Raw genomic sequence first — 15001 nt, forward strand, 5'->3', positions numbered from 1 at the left:
AAATTGCAACAGCTCACTTACTTAGGCAATATCTGCAACAGCAATCCTACGAAGGATGAAACTTTTTTTTTTTTTCGCGATCGATGCACAACACTAAGCGGCAACTGCAGCAACAAGCATTTGGAACGAGTTTAAACGTTTTTTACCATAAGAGCAAAAAGTTCTGCCAAACTGAGAGCCCACATATGCTCCATTCACATCAGCAAATTCAACAAACAAGAGCAACAGCACTGAAAAACGTAACAGGAGCTGCACAAGACCACACTACCAACCATAAACGCGCTCCAAGGCATAAAGAAACGAGCTGCTCCAGCGTTGCGCCCAAGTGTGGCTCGAGATCGCAAGCTCGAACACCATCCGGTTCTTCCAGCGCAACTAACTAGAACAACATTCTATCACACAACACAGTAAGAAGCCGTAAAATTCTGTTTTAGCTAAGCTGAAAAGCTGAAGCAGCTCCAGCAGCGCGCGCAAAACTATAAACCGGAACACGCCATACTTGTTTAAAAACGTCATCATAACTGTGACGTCACTTCCGTACGTGGCAGCAGCGTTTTAGGTTTTAGTATGGCATTTCGCTCCTACCACGTGCGTGTCAGCAGTTTACGCCATAGAGTTACTATAATGGTTTACGCCAAAGAACTACCCCCTAGGCCTAACGGGGGAGCCGCCAGACCTAGACAAAGCCGGTACGTTTCCTACTCCTACCAAAAATTCAAAATTTGCGCCCCTACTTCATGCAAAGAAAACACTTCAAAACACTAGCTAATAAAGATAAAAGAGTACTTAGCTACGAGCGAAGTCGCTGAAGCCTCGTCCACCGGGTACGCGCAACGCCGGCCACGTTTTAAAAGGAACAGTGGAGCAGCCAAGCCAAGCTGAAACAATGGTCGTGGGGCGGTTGCTCTGACCACGACCTACTGAACTACAGACCTGCACAGATCTCCCTCCTCCAGCACGCCTGGTCTAGTTCGCCCCTTTTGCCGCTAGGGAAAGAACGTACGAGCAGAGTGGCGCTAGTCATAACCTGTTTGCTGTCGTCTGCTTCTGCGATCTGTTCAGCGCTTGTCTTGCCATTTCGGCAGGCACAAGGCTCTTGTATTGGCGGTAAATGAATAAATTCACAAATATACATAAGAAAACATATTTGCGAATGCTTTGCGTTTGAATAGTGAAACTACAAGAGGAGGAGTGGTGCAAGAAATGTAAACAACGAGCATAGGTGGCAGCTGCAATGCTAGATCGACGGCATAAATTTCCCTTTCCTAGCCTCCATAAGAGACTGGAAAAATTGTTTTAAAAGAATCATAGGATTATCTAGCTTCTTTTAGTTGATTACAAACAACCATCAGACAGCCTAATGTCGTAGATGACATTAGGATTTACTGCTGTGTGCCGTAGTGAAAGGAAGATGATCTGGTAAAAGTATAGTAAAAGTATTCATGAGTAAGCTTCCTCCGCCCGATATGTGCAATAGGTTGATCAATTCTGTTTCAAGGAAAGGTACGTGAGCATATCTTGTTTTTAATGTCGTTGGATGTCTAGCTCAGTAGAAAGCTTGCAAAAATGATCCCAGTGCTTTAAAGCGTGCTGCACTGCAGGCCTTAAAAATCGTGTCGCGGAACTCTTTTCAAACTGTAAAGCTAGGTTTCCTGCGTGGTAAGGCGACAGCATAACGGTGGTGCTTAAGATACGTACGCAGTGAAGCTGTGTGTGTAATTCACCTTTTGAACTCACGACGCATTCATGGACAACTTTTAAGAGTTATTAAAATGAGTGGTAATCGTTCTGTCGTCGAACATTACGATGGCTGTTTCTAAAGAGCGCAGAAGCGAATTTTACAACGTGTACAATGAAACTGTTGTGTACTTTACGAACTCTATACACAATGTGATTTATAATAATCTGCTTGAAAAAGGCAATAGGAGCGGCTATTTAACGCTATTTTAGAGAGCAGCGGACTACACGCTCCGACATTCTTTAGGTTCGGGGAGTCAACTTTTGGAGCCAAGTTACCGATCAAAGCCTTGTGACATCTCTGTCACTGTGTTAGCAAAAATCATCAACTAGAGAAGCAGTTCGTCGCAACACCACAGCTGCCGTACTACTTACAACGCCGCACAACCGCCCACCGCGTAGCAGACGAACAGGTTATAAAAGCGCCACCTACGGCAGTCGGTTCAACGAAAGTGGGCGCAAGCTGCTCCCATAGAAGCCGGATATCTGTGCAGGTCTGGAGTTCCAGTAGGTCGTGGCTCTGACGAGTGTCGGCGCCGGAGTTACACCGAGTTGCGTCGCGTCATCGTATCTCGCTGATGCGGTCGCTGTTGCGTCAATTTAAACAGTTTAAACCGCCGAAATTATCTTTCAGGTAGGCCACGCCAGACCTGCCGGAGCAGCGATGCCGGTTTACAGCGTCTACATCGTGAGCAAGTCCGGCGGCCTCATCTTCCACAGCGACTTTCCGAGTCTGCCTCGGGTCGAGGTTGAGAAGACGTTCTCATACCCTCTGGACATGACCCTGTCTTACCAGAACGTGCTCAAGCGGGTGGTGGTGGTGTTCGGGCAGCGTGACGGCGTCTGCGTGGGTCACGCGGTCATGGCTGTCAACGGCGTTGCCGTCACCGGGCGTTTGCTCGAGGACGGCAGAGACGTGCAAGCGGTCGTCGCCGACGAGGCCAAGTATGCGCTCGAAAACTGTGCTAACGCAAAGCTGCTTCACAAGATGACAGGCCATTAGACTGGCTCGTTTTGCTCCTGAACGAGAAACATACGCTGAACCCTAGGCGCCTTACCTGTTGCAGGGTGTCCTGTATTTGCACGACGTAGCCATCGATTAAGCCCTTTGGCATTATGCAATGGATGTGGCCAGCTTGTGGCCGCTGTGTTTTCTATGTATGCATGTTTGTGAGATACTGTAGCATGTGATGCTCATTTCAGTGCTACAAGTTGGACTACACAACATTTTGACGGGACACGCAGAAGAGAAACGCACAATTTTGTGTATGGTACTCTTCTGCGTGTCCCGTCAAAACGTTGCGCAATCCAACTTCTAGTATGCTATACCAACACGCCCAGTCTTCGACCAGCTCATCTGAGGTCACTGGCATCCAGTGCTGTCTTGTTCTGGTGCTATCGGCCGAGTTCTTTGGACTCGAAACATTAACCTTGCTTCGCTAGCTGTCCGATTTTCCAGAAAACCGGTTCCAACTTCTTCTTTTTGATCAAGCCAGGGCTGGATAATTGCATGAAAAAAGCTAGCCTGTACAAAGAGGAAGCCACAACAAATTGCATTCAAACTACCCTAGCTACAAGTGCACAGCAGAGTTTTTAACTTCACTCATCTTCCTCATTGCAGCTACCCCTTGAGCATCCGCTTTGGACGGCCCCGGTTGACTACCAATGAACGTATTGTTCTTGCCAGCACATTCCACTCCTTCTATGCCATTGCCTCACAGCTGTCACCTGAACCCAAGTCGTCGGGCATCGAGGTTCTGGAAGCGGGTGCCTTCCGCCTGCACTGTTACCAGACTGTGACAGGCATCAAGTTCATTGTGCTCGCCGACGCCCGCCAGGCATCTCTGGAACCACTGCTACGTCGTCTGTTCGAGCTGTATGCCGACTATGCACTCAAGAATCCATTCTACTCGCTCGAGATGCCTATACGTTGTGAACTGTTTGATACAAACCTCCAGGCAGCTGTGGAACAGATGGAGCGAACAGGCATCAGCAATGTCTGAGAAGCAAGAAGCCAAGCTTAATCACTGATTGTGCTGTTTTCTCACAATGTGGGCACATTGAGAAAGGCTTTTTGCAGTGTGTTCACATAGACTGCCATCGTTTTGGCCAGTTCATTGGCTGTTGCATGCTTGCACGTTCGTTTGAAATCATCTTAGAAGTCATTACGAGCATGTAGAGGGCCTGCAGGCACCACATACAAGTTGTAAAGAAAGCAAGTCTCCCAAAAATGTTTGTGTAACTGTCAAATTACAGTCGCAAGGACAATTTAAGAGAAAAGGTATTACTAAGTGAAATGTGTTAACCCTGTCGTGCTAACCGCCTCAGACCCAAGAGATGTCTGGGGTCAAACTTTGACTAACTAGTCTTTTCCCAAGCTTAAAACCTTTTGCTTGAAATCTCTTGTTTACCCAAAGACATGGCAGCTGTAACAGTGCATAGCAACACATTTACTTTTCATGCTTGATTGCAGCACAATCTAGTGGCACTTGACCTTCCCCAAGTGTTTTTGTGATACAACAATCTTGCACAAAGTAGCACCAATTTTCTTAAAAACCCACTGGTAACAAGGTACACCATACATATATGGTACTGCATACATTTTGCTTTGGTTTTTGAAAAGGATGTAGAACTGACTGTTTTGGGACATAGGGTCTGAGGAGGCTGTGGTGTTACTGTTGTAAAAAAAGACTGTCTGGATCTGCCACCATAGGGAAAATAGTCAATTTGTAAGCACTCCTTATGCCTTCCTTGTTTGACTACAAAAAATTTTGGGTAGTGCATGTCAAATGAATGAGCACGCACCAATGTGCTCAAGAAGGAGCGTAATCTTTATTTACGCAGCCACCTCATGGCTTCCGACATGAAAACACTTGGCATCTTAGATTATGCAGTCCCAGACTATCCACAAACCATGTGCGGCTTCCAGTCTGACTAGCCCTGAAAGACTAGTGCCTCACAGTCACGTGATCCAGTCATCGGGGACTGCCCGAGGTTTCCTTTGGAAGTCGCTCTACTGGCTGCCATCGTCTGCTCTTAGCTACTCGGAGATAGCCACCTAGGGGGCTATCGGCTAGGTGCAGTCTCAGAGGCCACATCGCCGACACAACCATAAAGCTTTCATAGTGGAATCTCAGCCTGAGCGTATAGAATGTGCTTGCAAAGTCCAGTTTACGTCACACTCTCGCTCTTCATGCCCCTTAACCGATGTATTTAAGCTAGCACGTTGCTTTTGAAATTTAACCGGAATTCTCACATGGACATATGCAAAATCGCGGTTTTGCCACGTCGCTGTTCGTGCAGAAAACACCCGCCGATATTCTCAAAGCTCGTGAGGCCATCTACTAATTAAAGGCCTGATGCATGTCTAGAAGAGAGCATGTGTACACCATTTACTAATCCTGCACGTCCAAAAGCAAACGCTCAAACTTTGTAACGGAAGGGTTCAAAATATGTCAACAGCAATCGGTGTAACTCCGATTATTACTACCCCAGCTACTGACCTGAAACAGCCACATGCAATATACGATATGCTTCCTCGCACACCTGAAAAGCAACATCTACCTGTTCACTACGCATATAGCAACGAGCATAACAGATTTCGCAAAACACATCAAGAAAAGTAAGCATGTGCACCTGATCGCTGTGACACCCAGACTAAAGCTGCAGCCATTAGACCATTCGTGAAAAACTTGCATGAGGGCACACAAAGCACCAATGTAACAGGTGCAATAGCCGAGTGCACAGTATTTGCCGTCTGGAACGTGCAAAGTACACAGAAGCACATTTCCACAACATTCATATATATATATATAGCAGTCTTCTGCTAGCTGCTTGCACGTGTCCGAGCAAATATCTGCCGACAGCGCCGAAAGTCAGTGGACAGTCCGTGGCTTCTGGTCCATGAAAAATGCCATGATTCTGGAAGCTCTTCGACTGGTGGCAGGAGCTTCTGAATCTGTTTAAGAAAATTAAATTCGGCACAGCAGTCCCAAGCAGTCTGGGACTGTCAGACCAATAATCGAAGAGGCCCATTGTGTGAGAGGGGGATAGACTCGTTTCTACCAAGAGCAGTCAAGAGTATATAGTACAACAGAAAAAAAAAATTTTAACTTGGTTGTAAGGGAATGCATAAAAATGTACACACAAATGAAACATTCTACAATGTTAAGGACGATACATAAAGTCAGTGCATTGGCACGGAAAGTGGATGACCTCTGTTTATGATATAGCAGTGCAAGTAAAGGACCAATCGGAAGGGACAACACAAGTCAACTGGAGCTGTAATGGAAAGCATGACATACAAAGCAGAATGCACCATATCAAAAAAAGTTAGAGCAGTACTAACAGACGTTTGTCTCACTTTATTTCTGTGTTCGCTAATGGTTCCGTAATCGCAGTACGAGACCTCAATTCCTTGAATGGGCAATAAATAATGAATTATGCCATCTTTTAACACCAAATTTTAAAATGGGTGGTAAATAAAACGTCGCTTCTTGGCATAGAGTTTGTTTGCAAAAGCTCCTACGCACAAAAAAAAAAAATGAGGCGGGGAGTCTCAAGTCACTGATGCGCAGCTCAGTTGAGTGGTTAAAGCTGCATTGCGACTGTCTTGCCGAAAGTGGGAGAAAGGCACTGCACATTATGAGAGAAGTGACAGCAGAGGACCAAGCTTGTTTTCCCATGCTGAATCAAATGCAGAGAAGTGCACAGTGAAAAAGGAAAGCATGACTGATACGAAGTGCATCCAGCTTTTGGCGACATGGCTATTGTGTGGTTTGCAACTACAGTGGACTCTCCTTAATTGGAACCTCAAGGGACCAGAGAAATTGGTTTCATTTATCAGTAGTTCCATTTACCGAGAGACACTGCAGAGAGCACTGCATGAATGCAAAACCAACCAACCACGAGGGTGGTCTGTTTTAGTGGCGGTTCCGTTTATCGAGATTTCACTGTACTGCACCAAGCTGACCTGGCACGTGCAGCAACAGGTTTTGATACAAGACCACCACCTCCAATTTTCATTATGTATAGAGTAGCGCTTGTCAGCACACCCTACGTCAAGAAGCTGCAATGCATTTGACATGCATCTTTAACTGGTGATATTACAAGAGCATAGTATAACAATTTCTTGCATGTTTGAGGAATTCTAGCACCATACTGGGGTCAGTAGCTATGTAATAAGAGAAAAAGTGGGATGCAGGATTTGGAAACATGTCTGCGCATGCTCACATCAAGAGCTTCAGCAGCAGCCTTGTGGGTGTTATGACAGGAGATGCATTTGCTGCACAACTTTATGAGCAACAACTGATAGTGACAGCTGGGTGTGCCTTTTAGCAATGCTTCTTCAGACAAACATTTATGAAATGGTATTTTACCTGAATTGGCACCTTGCGGACATTGTGTAAAGCTAGAGGCATGTTTAACTAGACATCTACTGCCCTTGGGCCATTTCTGAATGGCTTCACAAATGTTGCCAAGCTTGTTATTTGAGATGTCAATGTCATGCCTCCTGTGAATTTTTTGTCAGTCATTCCTGCACATTGGAAGCATGTTAAAGAGGTGACCAAAATTATTCCACAGTCCCCTACAATGGCATGTCTCATAATCAAATCATGGTTTTGGCCCGTAAAACCCCAGAATTCAATTCAGTCATTTCTGCAGCAGATCATGCCATTGCCTGTAGTTGGGATGTACTCGCAGATCTCATCTGCTTTAGGAATAACTGGAATTTCTGTAGAATCACTTAGTGAGCTTTTGTAGTTTTATGTGAACCTTTGCTTTGTGGGGGATCTACCTTTGTGTTCAGTATTCAGGTCTCCGTAACAGATCCAAGGTAGTACTAGTTTTGAGCAACAGAATGAAACAAGATGTAGATGACACAACCTCTACTAACAACTGAAGTAGCACTTGTGTCATCTGCGCCTTTTACTGCAATTAGCGTTCTTAAGATACTTCACACACTTTTTGGCATGTTTGTTTGTTTGCCCCACCAACTTGGGTCACTGGTAGTCTATTATAGTCTGATGGATAGGCTGCTGTGCTGAGGGAAGAGTTTTAAACCAACCACTGGAACAACTTGGGTCACTGCGTATCTGCCAATGGACATGTGCCGCAATTCATTAAACCTCTTTGACTGGGGGCACTGAGCATGTGCTGCTCTTTAATGACAAAGAAAAATCCTTTAACATTTCTCCAGTGCTGGGCCGAATCAAGCTTGTATGGACTCTACGACACTAGATGGTGGAGCGTATCCAGAAAGAGAAGCCCATAAACGCCGTGTAAATGGCACGTTTTGGCGGTGACTATGCAGTATATCAGTACAACTTATGTGTGCAGCACTTGTGAAAATAAAAATCATGAGATCAAGAGCCCTCATGAAACTGCTGTGGCCTTAAATCACAAATGTATTGCAAATATGTTCCGACCGAATCAGCAGTGTTTTTGCACTTTTTCTGCATCTTGTTTAATTTGGCCTATGGATAATTCAATTTTGTCGGTCCCGTCAGGGTTGAATTAACCAAAGTTGACCGTACTAACAAATAAAAAGGTGGACATCAATAATTTGAAAAATCACAGATACAAAGATAATTTTAAATAAAATTGGGTCAACGCTTTGAGCAAAGCAAGAACAGTATGGTTTGTGAAAAGAATACTAAAAATTGAATATTCATGTAAATCTTCATGGCATAAGCAATGCCTTCACAGGCAATGAAAACATACATTACCAAAGGTATTCAATTCAGCTGAGATACTGGCAGTCATGGAAGTATTGCATAGTCCGGGAAGCATATGTGAATACCATAGAACCTTCAAGCATTTTGGAAATGCGAGACAAAATGTACTAACCGGGCAAGTGTAAGACTCGAAGTCACTAAACAATTTGGCAGGCTTAATTGTAGTTACCTGCGTAATGCGAATTTTATACATTCATTGAGGCATGAAACGCTGAAATGCATCGAGATAGTGAGGCCTTAGCAGCCCAAGATGTGCTTTTTCGTTTTCCAGTTGCATAGTGCTTTAAAAGGTGACGGGAAACCGAAATGAAATCGACCTGGTGGACAATGCCGAAATATGATGTCACAGAGCAAAGCATGACGCTCACTTGATTCCGCTTGCAGCAGGGAACAGCGGCGCGTTTGGGTTATCACCTAATAAAAGCGGGCGGTATGCTTTTTATGGCAGCATGCCGAGACACAGATAGGTGAAGATGCTTATTTCAACGCCCTGCGAGGTGATTTGCTGGTACGGGAAAAAGAAAGCGAGTGGGTGCTGGCATTTTCACATGACACAGCAGGCAAGTACTGCAGGGAAGCGGCTATGGCAGGTGCCTACTGTTCTTGATTGCGCATGCCTTGCGCCTTTTCTTTTTTCACATGGGATCTATAGTAGCCAGAAAACATATTTGATCGCATTTTGGTGATGCTGTAAATGTTCGTGCCAAAAGATTGTGTTTTCCACGAATATATTAACCAATAGGAAGAAGCGTAACTGTATGGTCTCACTTTTTGCATTATCGATCACAAATGTTGGTGCCAGGAAATCACATGAAACGGGATTTTATTAATGGTTGAGGTTTTACTGTATCTTAGATATCTACAGACACAGTGGGCATAATGATTCACAAGTGCAACAATTTCTCCTGTGTTATTCATTGCACACTGGCAAGAAATATGAGAGATTCTAGACTGAAGATTGAAGGCACAAGGATCAATGGAGAAAATTTCAGCAAGTTGCCGAGGGCATGTCCCGAGAGCAGGTTGAGCGGCGTGGATACTCGGGTGCAAAGGGAACGGGCCTTCCCCTATTCAGCTTGAGGTCGGTGGTGCGTGTGGGCATTTTGCGTGCCCGTTGGCACATTTCGTGAGACCGTCCTGCGAAAGGCTTTGGAATGGAATACTAGAATGGATGAACATGATCTTTTGAATGCACCACCATTCATGTGACTGTACACTCAAAAGATTAGGCGTCCAGCATGGGAGCAAACATATTTGCTCAGTATCCTGCCCAGGTGAGTCGGACTAGGATTTGTTAGCACCCTTCGGCATGTTCCATTAGTTGAAATTCGGCTAGCTAGCATTAGTGTATAAAAGGTGCAATAAATTACCTTTTTTTTGCACAACTGTGTTGTCGTTCCTTTGTCCCAAGAGCAAATTTGAAACCCCACAGTTTGAAGACATGCAAATGACTGAGGTAATTTTCAATACCCTGGCAAGTGAAGGGTTTGTGATTGGTAGTCGGCCTTTTGAAAAGCTGTGCAGGAATGTCTGCCTAGGCCAAGTAGTCGCACAGGAACTCAGATCATGAGATGGAAACCTCTAGACAGCTAAAAATAGATTGAGACACATATGGAAGCCACTCACAAGCCATCTAACGATGCCCCTGAAAAAAAGAAAAATTACCAGTTTATGCTGCCTGTGCAAAACTAATGGGCTGGAAAATAGCACATAACAAAGAAACTTGAAGGTAAAGACTGCAACAAGCGAGTTGAAAATGAACAGATGCATCGTGGTTGTTTAGTGGCTTTTGTGTTGCGCTGCTAAGCACGAGGTTGTGGGATCAAATCCCAGCCATGGCGGCCACATTTTGAAGGGCGCGAAATGCAAAAATGCGAGAAAAGTAATTGAAACACCTGTGTATTTAGCTTTAAGTGCACATTAAAGAACCCCATGTGGTCAGAATTAATCCATTGTCCCCCACTATGGCATGCCTCATAATTAGATCATAGTTTTGCCACGTAAAACCCCATAATTAACAAAAAGAAATGTGAACAAGCAAGTTTGAAACACAGCTGATTATTGAGTATATTACGTGGTAGTGTTCCTGACGAATTTTTTGCATCCACATTCGTGAGGCTGCGGATACCAGCTTATTTGATGGACTGCAGTCATCTCCACTAAGCTCTTTAAGACTCTACATTAAAATCGGTTCTTAATGCAGTGGCATCGAACAAGACACTTCCATTATATGGACACAAAACTCATATACTTTGACAGTGCGTAAACTACGCCAAGCTGTCAACTGCATTGCTCAAATGTGCCGACTCGGACATATGCACAGAACATAATCAAAATATGTGACAGAGTCCCTTAGAAATGGCACCCCAAAACAAAACTAGGAAAATGGAAATTCTCTTGAAAATGATGCCAAAATACGCATTACATTGGCAGATGGTACTCCCGTACCGCACGTAGAGAAAATTAGAATCCTAGGGTTACACCTGCAGGCAAACGGCCATAACGGAGCGACGGTGCGAATACTTCGTCGTTCGGTAGATGACACCATCCGACTCTTGCGTCGCATCACGAACAGACGCAATGGTATGCGTGAAGAGTGCGCGATCCGTCTCGTGCAGGCGTACGCGATAAGCCGCATAACGTATGTTGCCCCCTACCTGAGGTGGATCGGGTCCGAAAAAAACAAAGTCGAATGCATGATCCGAAAGGCTTTCAAGAGGGCGGTCGGCGTTCCACTCAACGCGAGCACCGACAAGTTTCTAGAGCTCGGAGTTCACAACTCTCTCAACGAGTTAATCGAGGCGCACGACATTGCGCAATACGAACGATTATCCAGGTCAAAGGCAGCTCGATGCATCCTCGAGTCGCTCAGCATCGCGTACCACACTCAGCATGGAGAAAAGATGGCGGTTCCCGCCTCTGTTCGCGACCGCCTGATCATCCCGCCGCTTCCCAAGAACATGCACCCGACGCACCACGCCGGGAGACGCAACAAACGAGCAAGCGACCTTGAGAAGAAGTTTGGTAACAGCAACGAGGCGGTGTACGTAGACGCGGCGCGATATGGAGGAGGGAGAAGCGCGCACGCGATAGCGGTTGTAGACCGCTCGGGTAGGTGCCTCGCGAGCGCCACGGTGACCACGGGACACACGGAAGCGGCCGAAGAAGCCGCGATAGCCCTAGCGCTCGTCGCGGTGCCGAACGCTGCGATCGTGATCAGCGACTCGCAGGCGGCAATCCGCGGCTTCGCGCGCGGTCGTGTCTCGCGGGAAGCGGCCCGCATACTCCGAATTTCTGACGACGGGGACTCGTCTTCGCCCTCGCAACCCCAAAATTCTGCGGTCTTCCTCCTCTGGACCCCGGCACACACCGATGTTCCGCTAGCGGGAAACGAGGCGGCCCACGCCACGGCTCGAGGTCTCACACGCCGAGCCGCCGCTGATTATGTGGCCGCCTCCGCCCCCGAGAGCGGGGCATCGGATCTGCCGGATCGGGACACTACAACAGAAACACAGCAACAAGAAACACACTGGGCGTGGGGCGATCGCCTAACCACGTTCAGAGACCTCACCCAACACTACAGACTCGAAAGACGCAAATTCCCGCCACCACACGATAAACTGAACAGGAACGAGGCCGTGACGTTACGCTTGCTCCAGACACACACCTACCCTAGCCCCGCTATCTTACACCACTGCTATCCGCGTTTGTACCCAACAGACGCGTGTAAAACATGCGGACGCAGAGCAACGCTGCGACACATGCTCTGGGAGTGTACCGGCAACAACGGTAATCAAAGCAGCTCCGTTGGCGACGCGTCCATAATCGCGGCTGTTGCCAGAGTAGAAGGCTCGAGCTCCGTTCTTCCCGACGCCGCCCCGGATGCGGGAGCCGCCGGGGACCTTCTCCGTAGGCGTCGCCGCCGCTGGGAGGCGGCTATCAGAAGTTCAGAGCTGGCAGACCAGCTCTGGGCCGTCCGGCAAGCCGAAGATGCCGCTCGAGTCCAAGAACTTCGAGCCGTCGCCTGAGGCCACCACATCAAGAACTGCCGGACTATTCTTTACTAAAGTTTCTTCTTCTTCTTGAAAATGATGCATGCATTGTAGCTGCCTCATAGTGACTATCATGTGTTCCTGACACTTGGCTGCTATGCAAGGAGCAAGCGGCTGCTGGCCAGAAAAAGGGTAGAGTGCAAACAATAACTACCAAAAGTGCATGATCATGGCAACTCCTCAGTATATCTGTCAGGCAGCTTACTCGTAAATGTAGAACTTTGTCTGGTGAATTTTCTACGCATGTTGCAAATACGTGTTCACTTGATAGAAAACATATGCTGGCCAAGTAACTAGCTTAAAAGCTTTTGCTCAGACAACTCCCAACTTTTAGTGCAACATAATTTGCTCTGATTTCAGTCGCAAAGTGAACTTATGGTGACTGAGCACAACCTTGCCAGAGACAGCTGCACTGCCTGTGAAAACAATTGGGCTAGATCACACAGGCAAGCACAGTAAACTACCCACAAGCTATATGGCCAAGGATTGCATGGTGCTCAAAATTTGTTGTCACTCCAAGTTACTTTCTAGTGCTCTGGGTCCATTCAAATGCAGTGCATGATATTGAAACTGAAACCACATTTACATTAAGTTCACAAGATCTTTTTGATATAAGCAACAAATTTTAGATGCCATATATAAAAAAATTCTTATACCATATGCAAGTTATGGTACTAATAACACGATTCAGATCATCTCTGCTTTACTGTGTTTTCACTGGTGCGCCACTGCTAATGCCTCACTGCTACCTATCAGCCACAAATGTGCGGTGTGTTGAAGGCACCAACATGGCTGCATGATTGATTGACACATTAAACCAGCATCAAGCCAACGCTCGCGGGAAACTTGCTTTTCAATCGCTGTTTGAACATATCTATGCACCACCACCTGGTGCTCTGTTGCCGAGATGCCTGGATCTTCTCACGTGTGCCCCCTGGCTCAAGCACAGATGGCACGTGAGAATGAGAGGTGAGAGTCGGATTACAAGGCTGGAATGACAATGCAACGACCATCACAGCATCGCGAACACAAGCATACAGTCATCGGCCCAAGTAGTAGACAACTTGGTCCACTGGCTTGGATCAAGTTCATGTCATAGGTTCTTGTCATGGTAATGCCATGCATGCATGCATGCATGTTATAAATTTATCTCATTCTTGTGATGTATGCCATGACATTCACGGGAATCATGTCATGACTTGACATACAGACAAACGCATTCATGCCAATCATTTTAGGACATAAATGGCATGCCATCATTAACGTCACACATGCATGTCATGACACGCATATCCAGAATATATTCACTTAAATAAATGCATGCCATTCAATCCATTATAGTCATCTCATTTATGACATTCATGACATGTCATCCACGTCATCACACAATTGTCATTCATATGAGTTCCATTTTATAAAAAGTTATATATCCAGATATCCATGACAAATGAAATGACACGAGGTAATGGCATCATGGTTATTTCTTTAGCTGGGTATGTATCAGGATATGTGTGGTGAGACACGTGCACGACATGACAAGAATGACATGCCGATTCATGTCTTGTCGTTAACGTCATGTCATGACATGCATGTCATTCATGTCTTGTCATGCATGCGTGTCATGTCATTCACATTCAGATACACAAGGAAATGATTGCGACAGTATCATGTCATTCATACCATCTATGTCATTGATACCATCATATGACATGCACTTGTATGTCTTCATTATTCAAGTCATGAATGCATGTTGTTCATAATACTGACATAAACCAAGTTAAAGAAGCCACCACGAAGGCATCATGTCATACATACCATTTATGTTGACATACATGCCATGACAAATATGTCATTGATGTCGTAGGGCGATTCCAGGAGAGATCGAACATGCATGCCCACTTGATATTTTTGTTTTGTCTAGTTTTATTTATATGTGATGTAGGAATATTCAAACTGCATGGAACCAAAAATTTTGTTCTCGAAAAGCATTCCCAGCAAGCCAAAAAAATATTTGAAGGTGATGGTGCAAGCGTTCGTTTATCACTTACCACAATATTTTCCAATTTCACGGCCGAATTAAATGCAAACTAAAAGCGTCGTCGAAAAACTTTTTTCCTCATTTTAATACGCTTCACAGTAAATTAGTTCCATGTGTATTTTTATGCCGTCCACAAACGAAAAAATGTTAAAAAATTCCAAACATTGCCCAAACCAGAAAAATTATGGAACTCTGATACGTCTTGGTACGTTTTCTATTTGGTAGTGACTACAGTGACGGGGCCCGGCACTTTAACATCTGTACTACAGTGACGGGGCCCGGTACTTTAACATATGCACTACAGTGACGGGGCCCGGCACTTTAACATATTCACTACAGTGACGGGGCCCGGCGCTTTAACCTCAGCCCTGCAGTGACGGGGCCCGTCTCCTTAACCACAGACAGGACCGGCACTTTACGTCAACACTGTAGCGACG

General features: G+C 45.7%; 1 protein-coding gene across 1 annotated transcript; it reads left to right on the forward strand.

The window, feature by feature from the left end:
- Positions 1–2224: 2224 nt before the first annotated feature.
- Trs23 (trafficking protein particle complex subunit 4-like protein Trs23) lies at positions 2225–4476 on the forward strand. Its single transcript, XM_070538793.1, has 2 exons — positions 2225–2682; positions 3359–4476. The coding sequence occupies exons 1-2, from the start codon at positions 2402–2404 to the stop codon at positions 3738–3740; spliced, it is 663 nt and encodes a 220-aa protein (XP_070394894.1). The 5' UTR covers positions 2225–2401; the 3' UTR covers positions 3741–4476.
- The last annotated feature ends 10525 nt before the right edge of the window (positions 4477–15001 follow it).

This window comes from Dermacentor albipictus, chromosome 1, assembly GCF_038994185.2.
Source record: "Dermacentor albipictus isolate Rhodes 1998 colony chromosome 1, USDA_Dalb.pri_finalv2, whole genome shotgun sequence".
Lineage (NCBI taxonomy): Eukaryota > Metazoa > Arthropoda > Arachnida > Ixodida > Ixodidae > Dermacentor > Dermacentor albipictus.

Bases quoted from the DNA above. Each gene is read 5' to 3' on its own strand.
- Trs23 (XM_070538793.1), top strand. From the start codon at position 2,402: ATGCCGGTTTACAGCGTCTACATCGTGAGCAAGTCCGGCGGCCTCATC. The intron at 2,683-3,358 runs GTATGCGCTCGA...TCCTCATTGCAG, and splicing joins GTCGTCGCCGACGAGGCCAA to CTACCCCTTGAGCATCCGCT.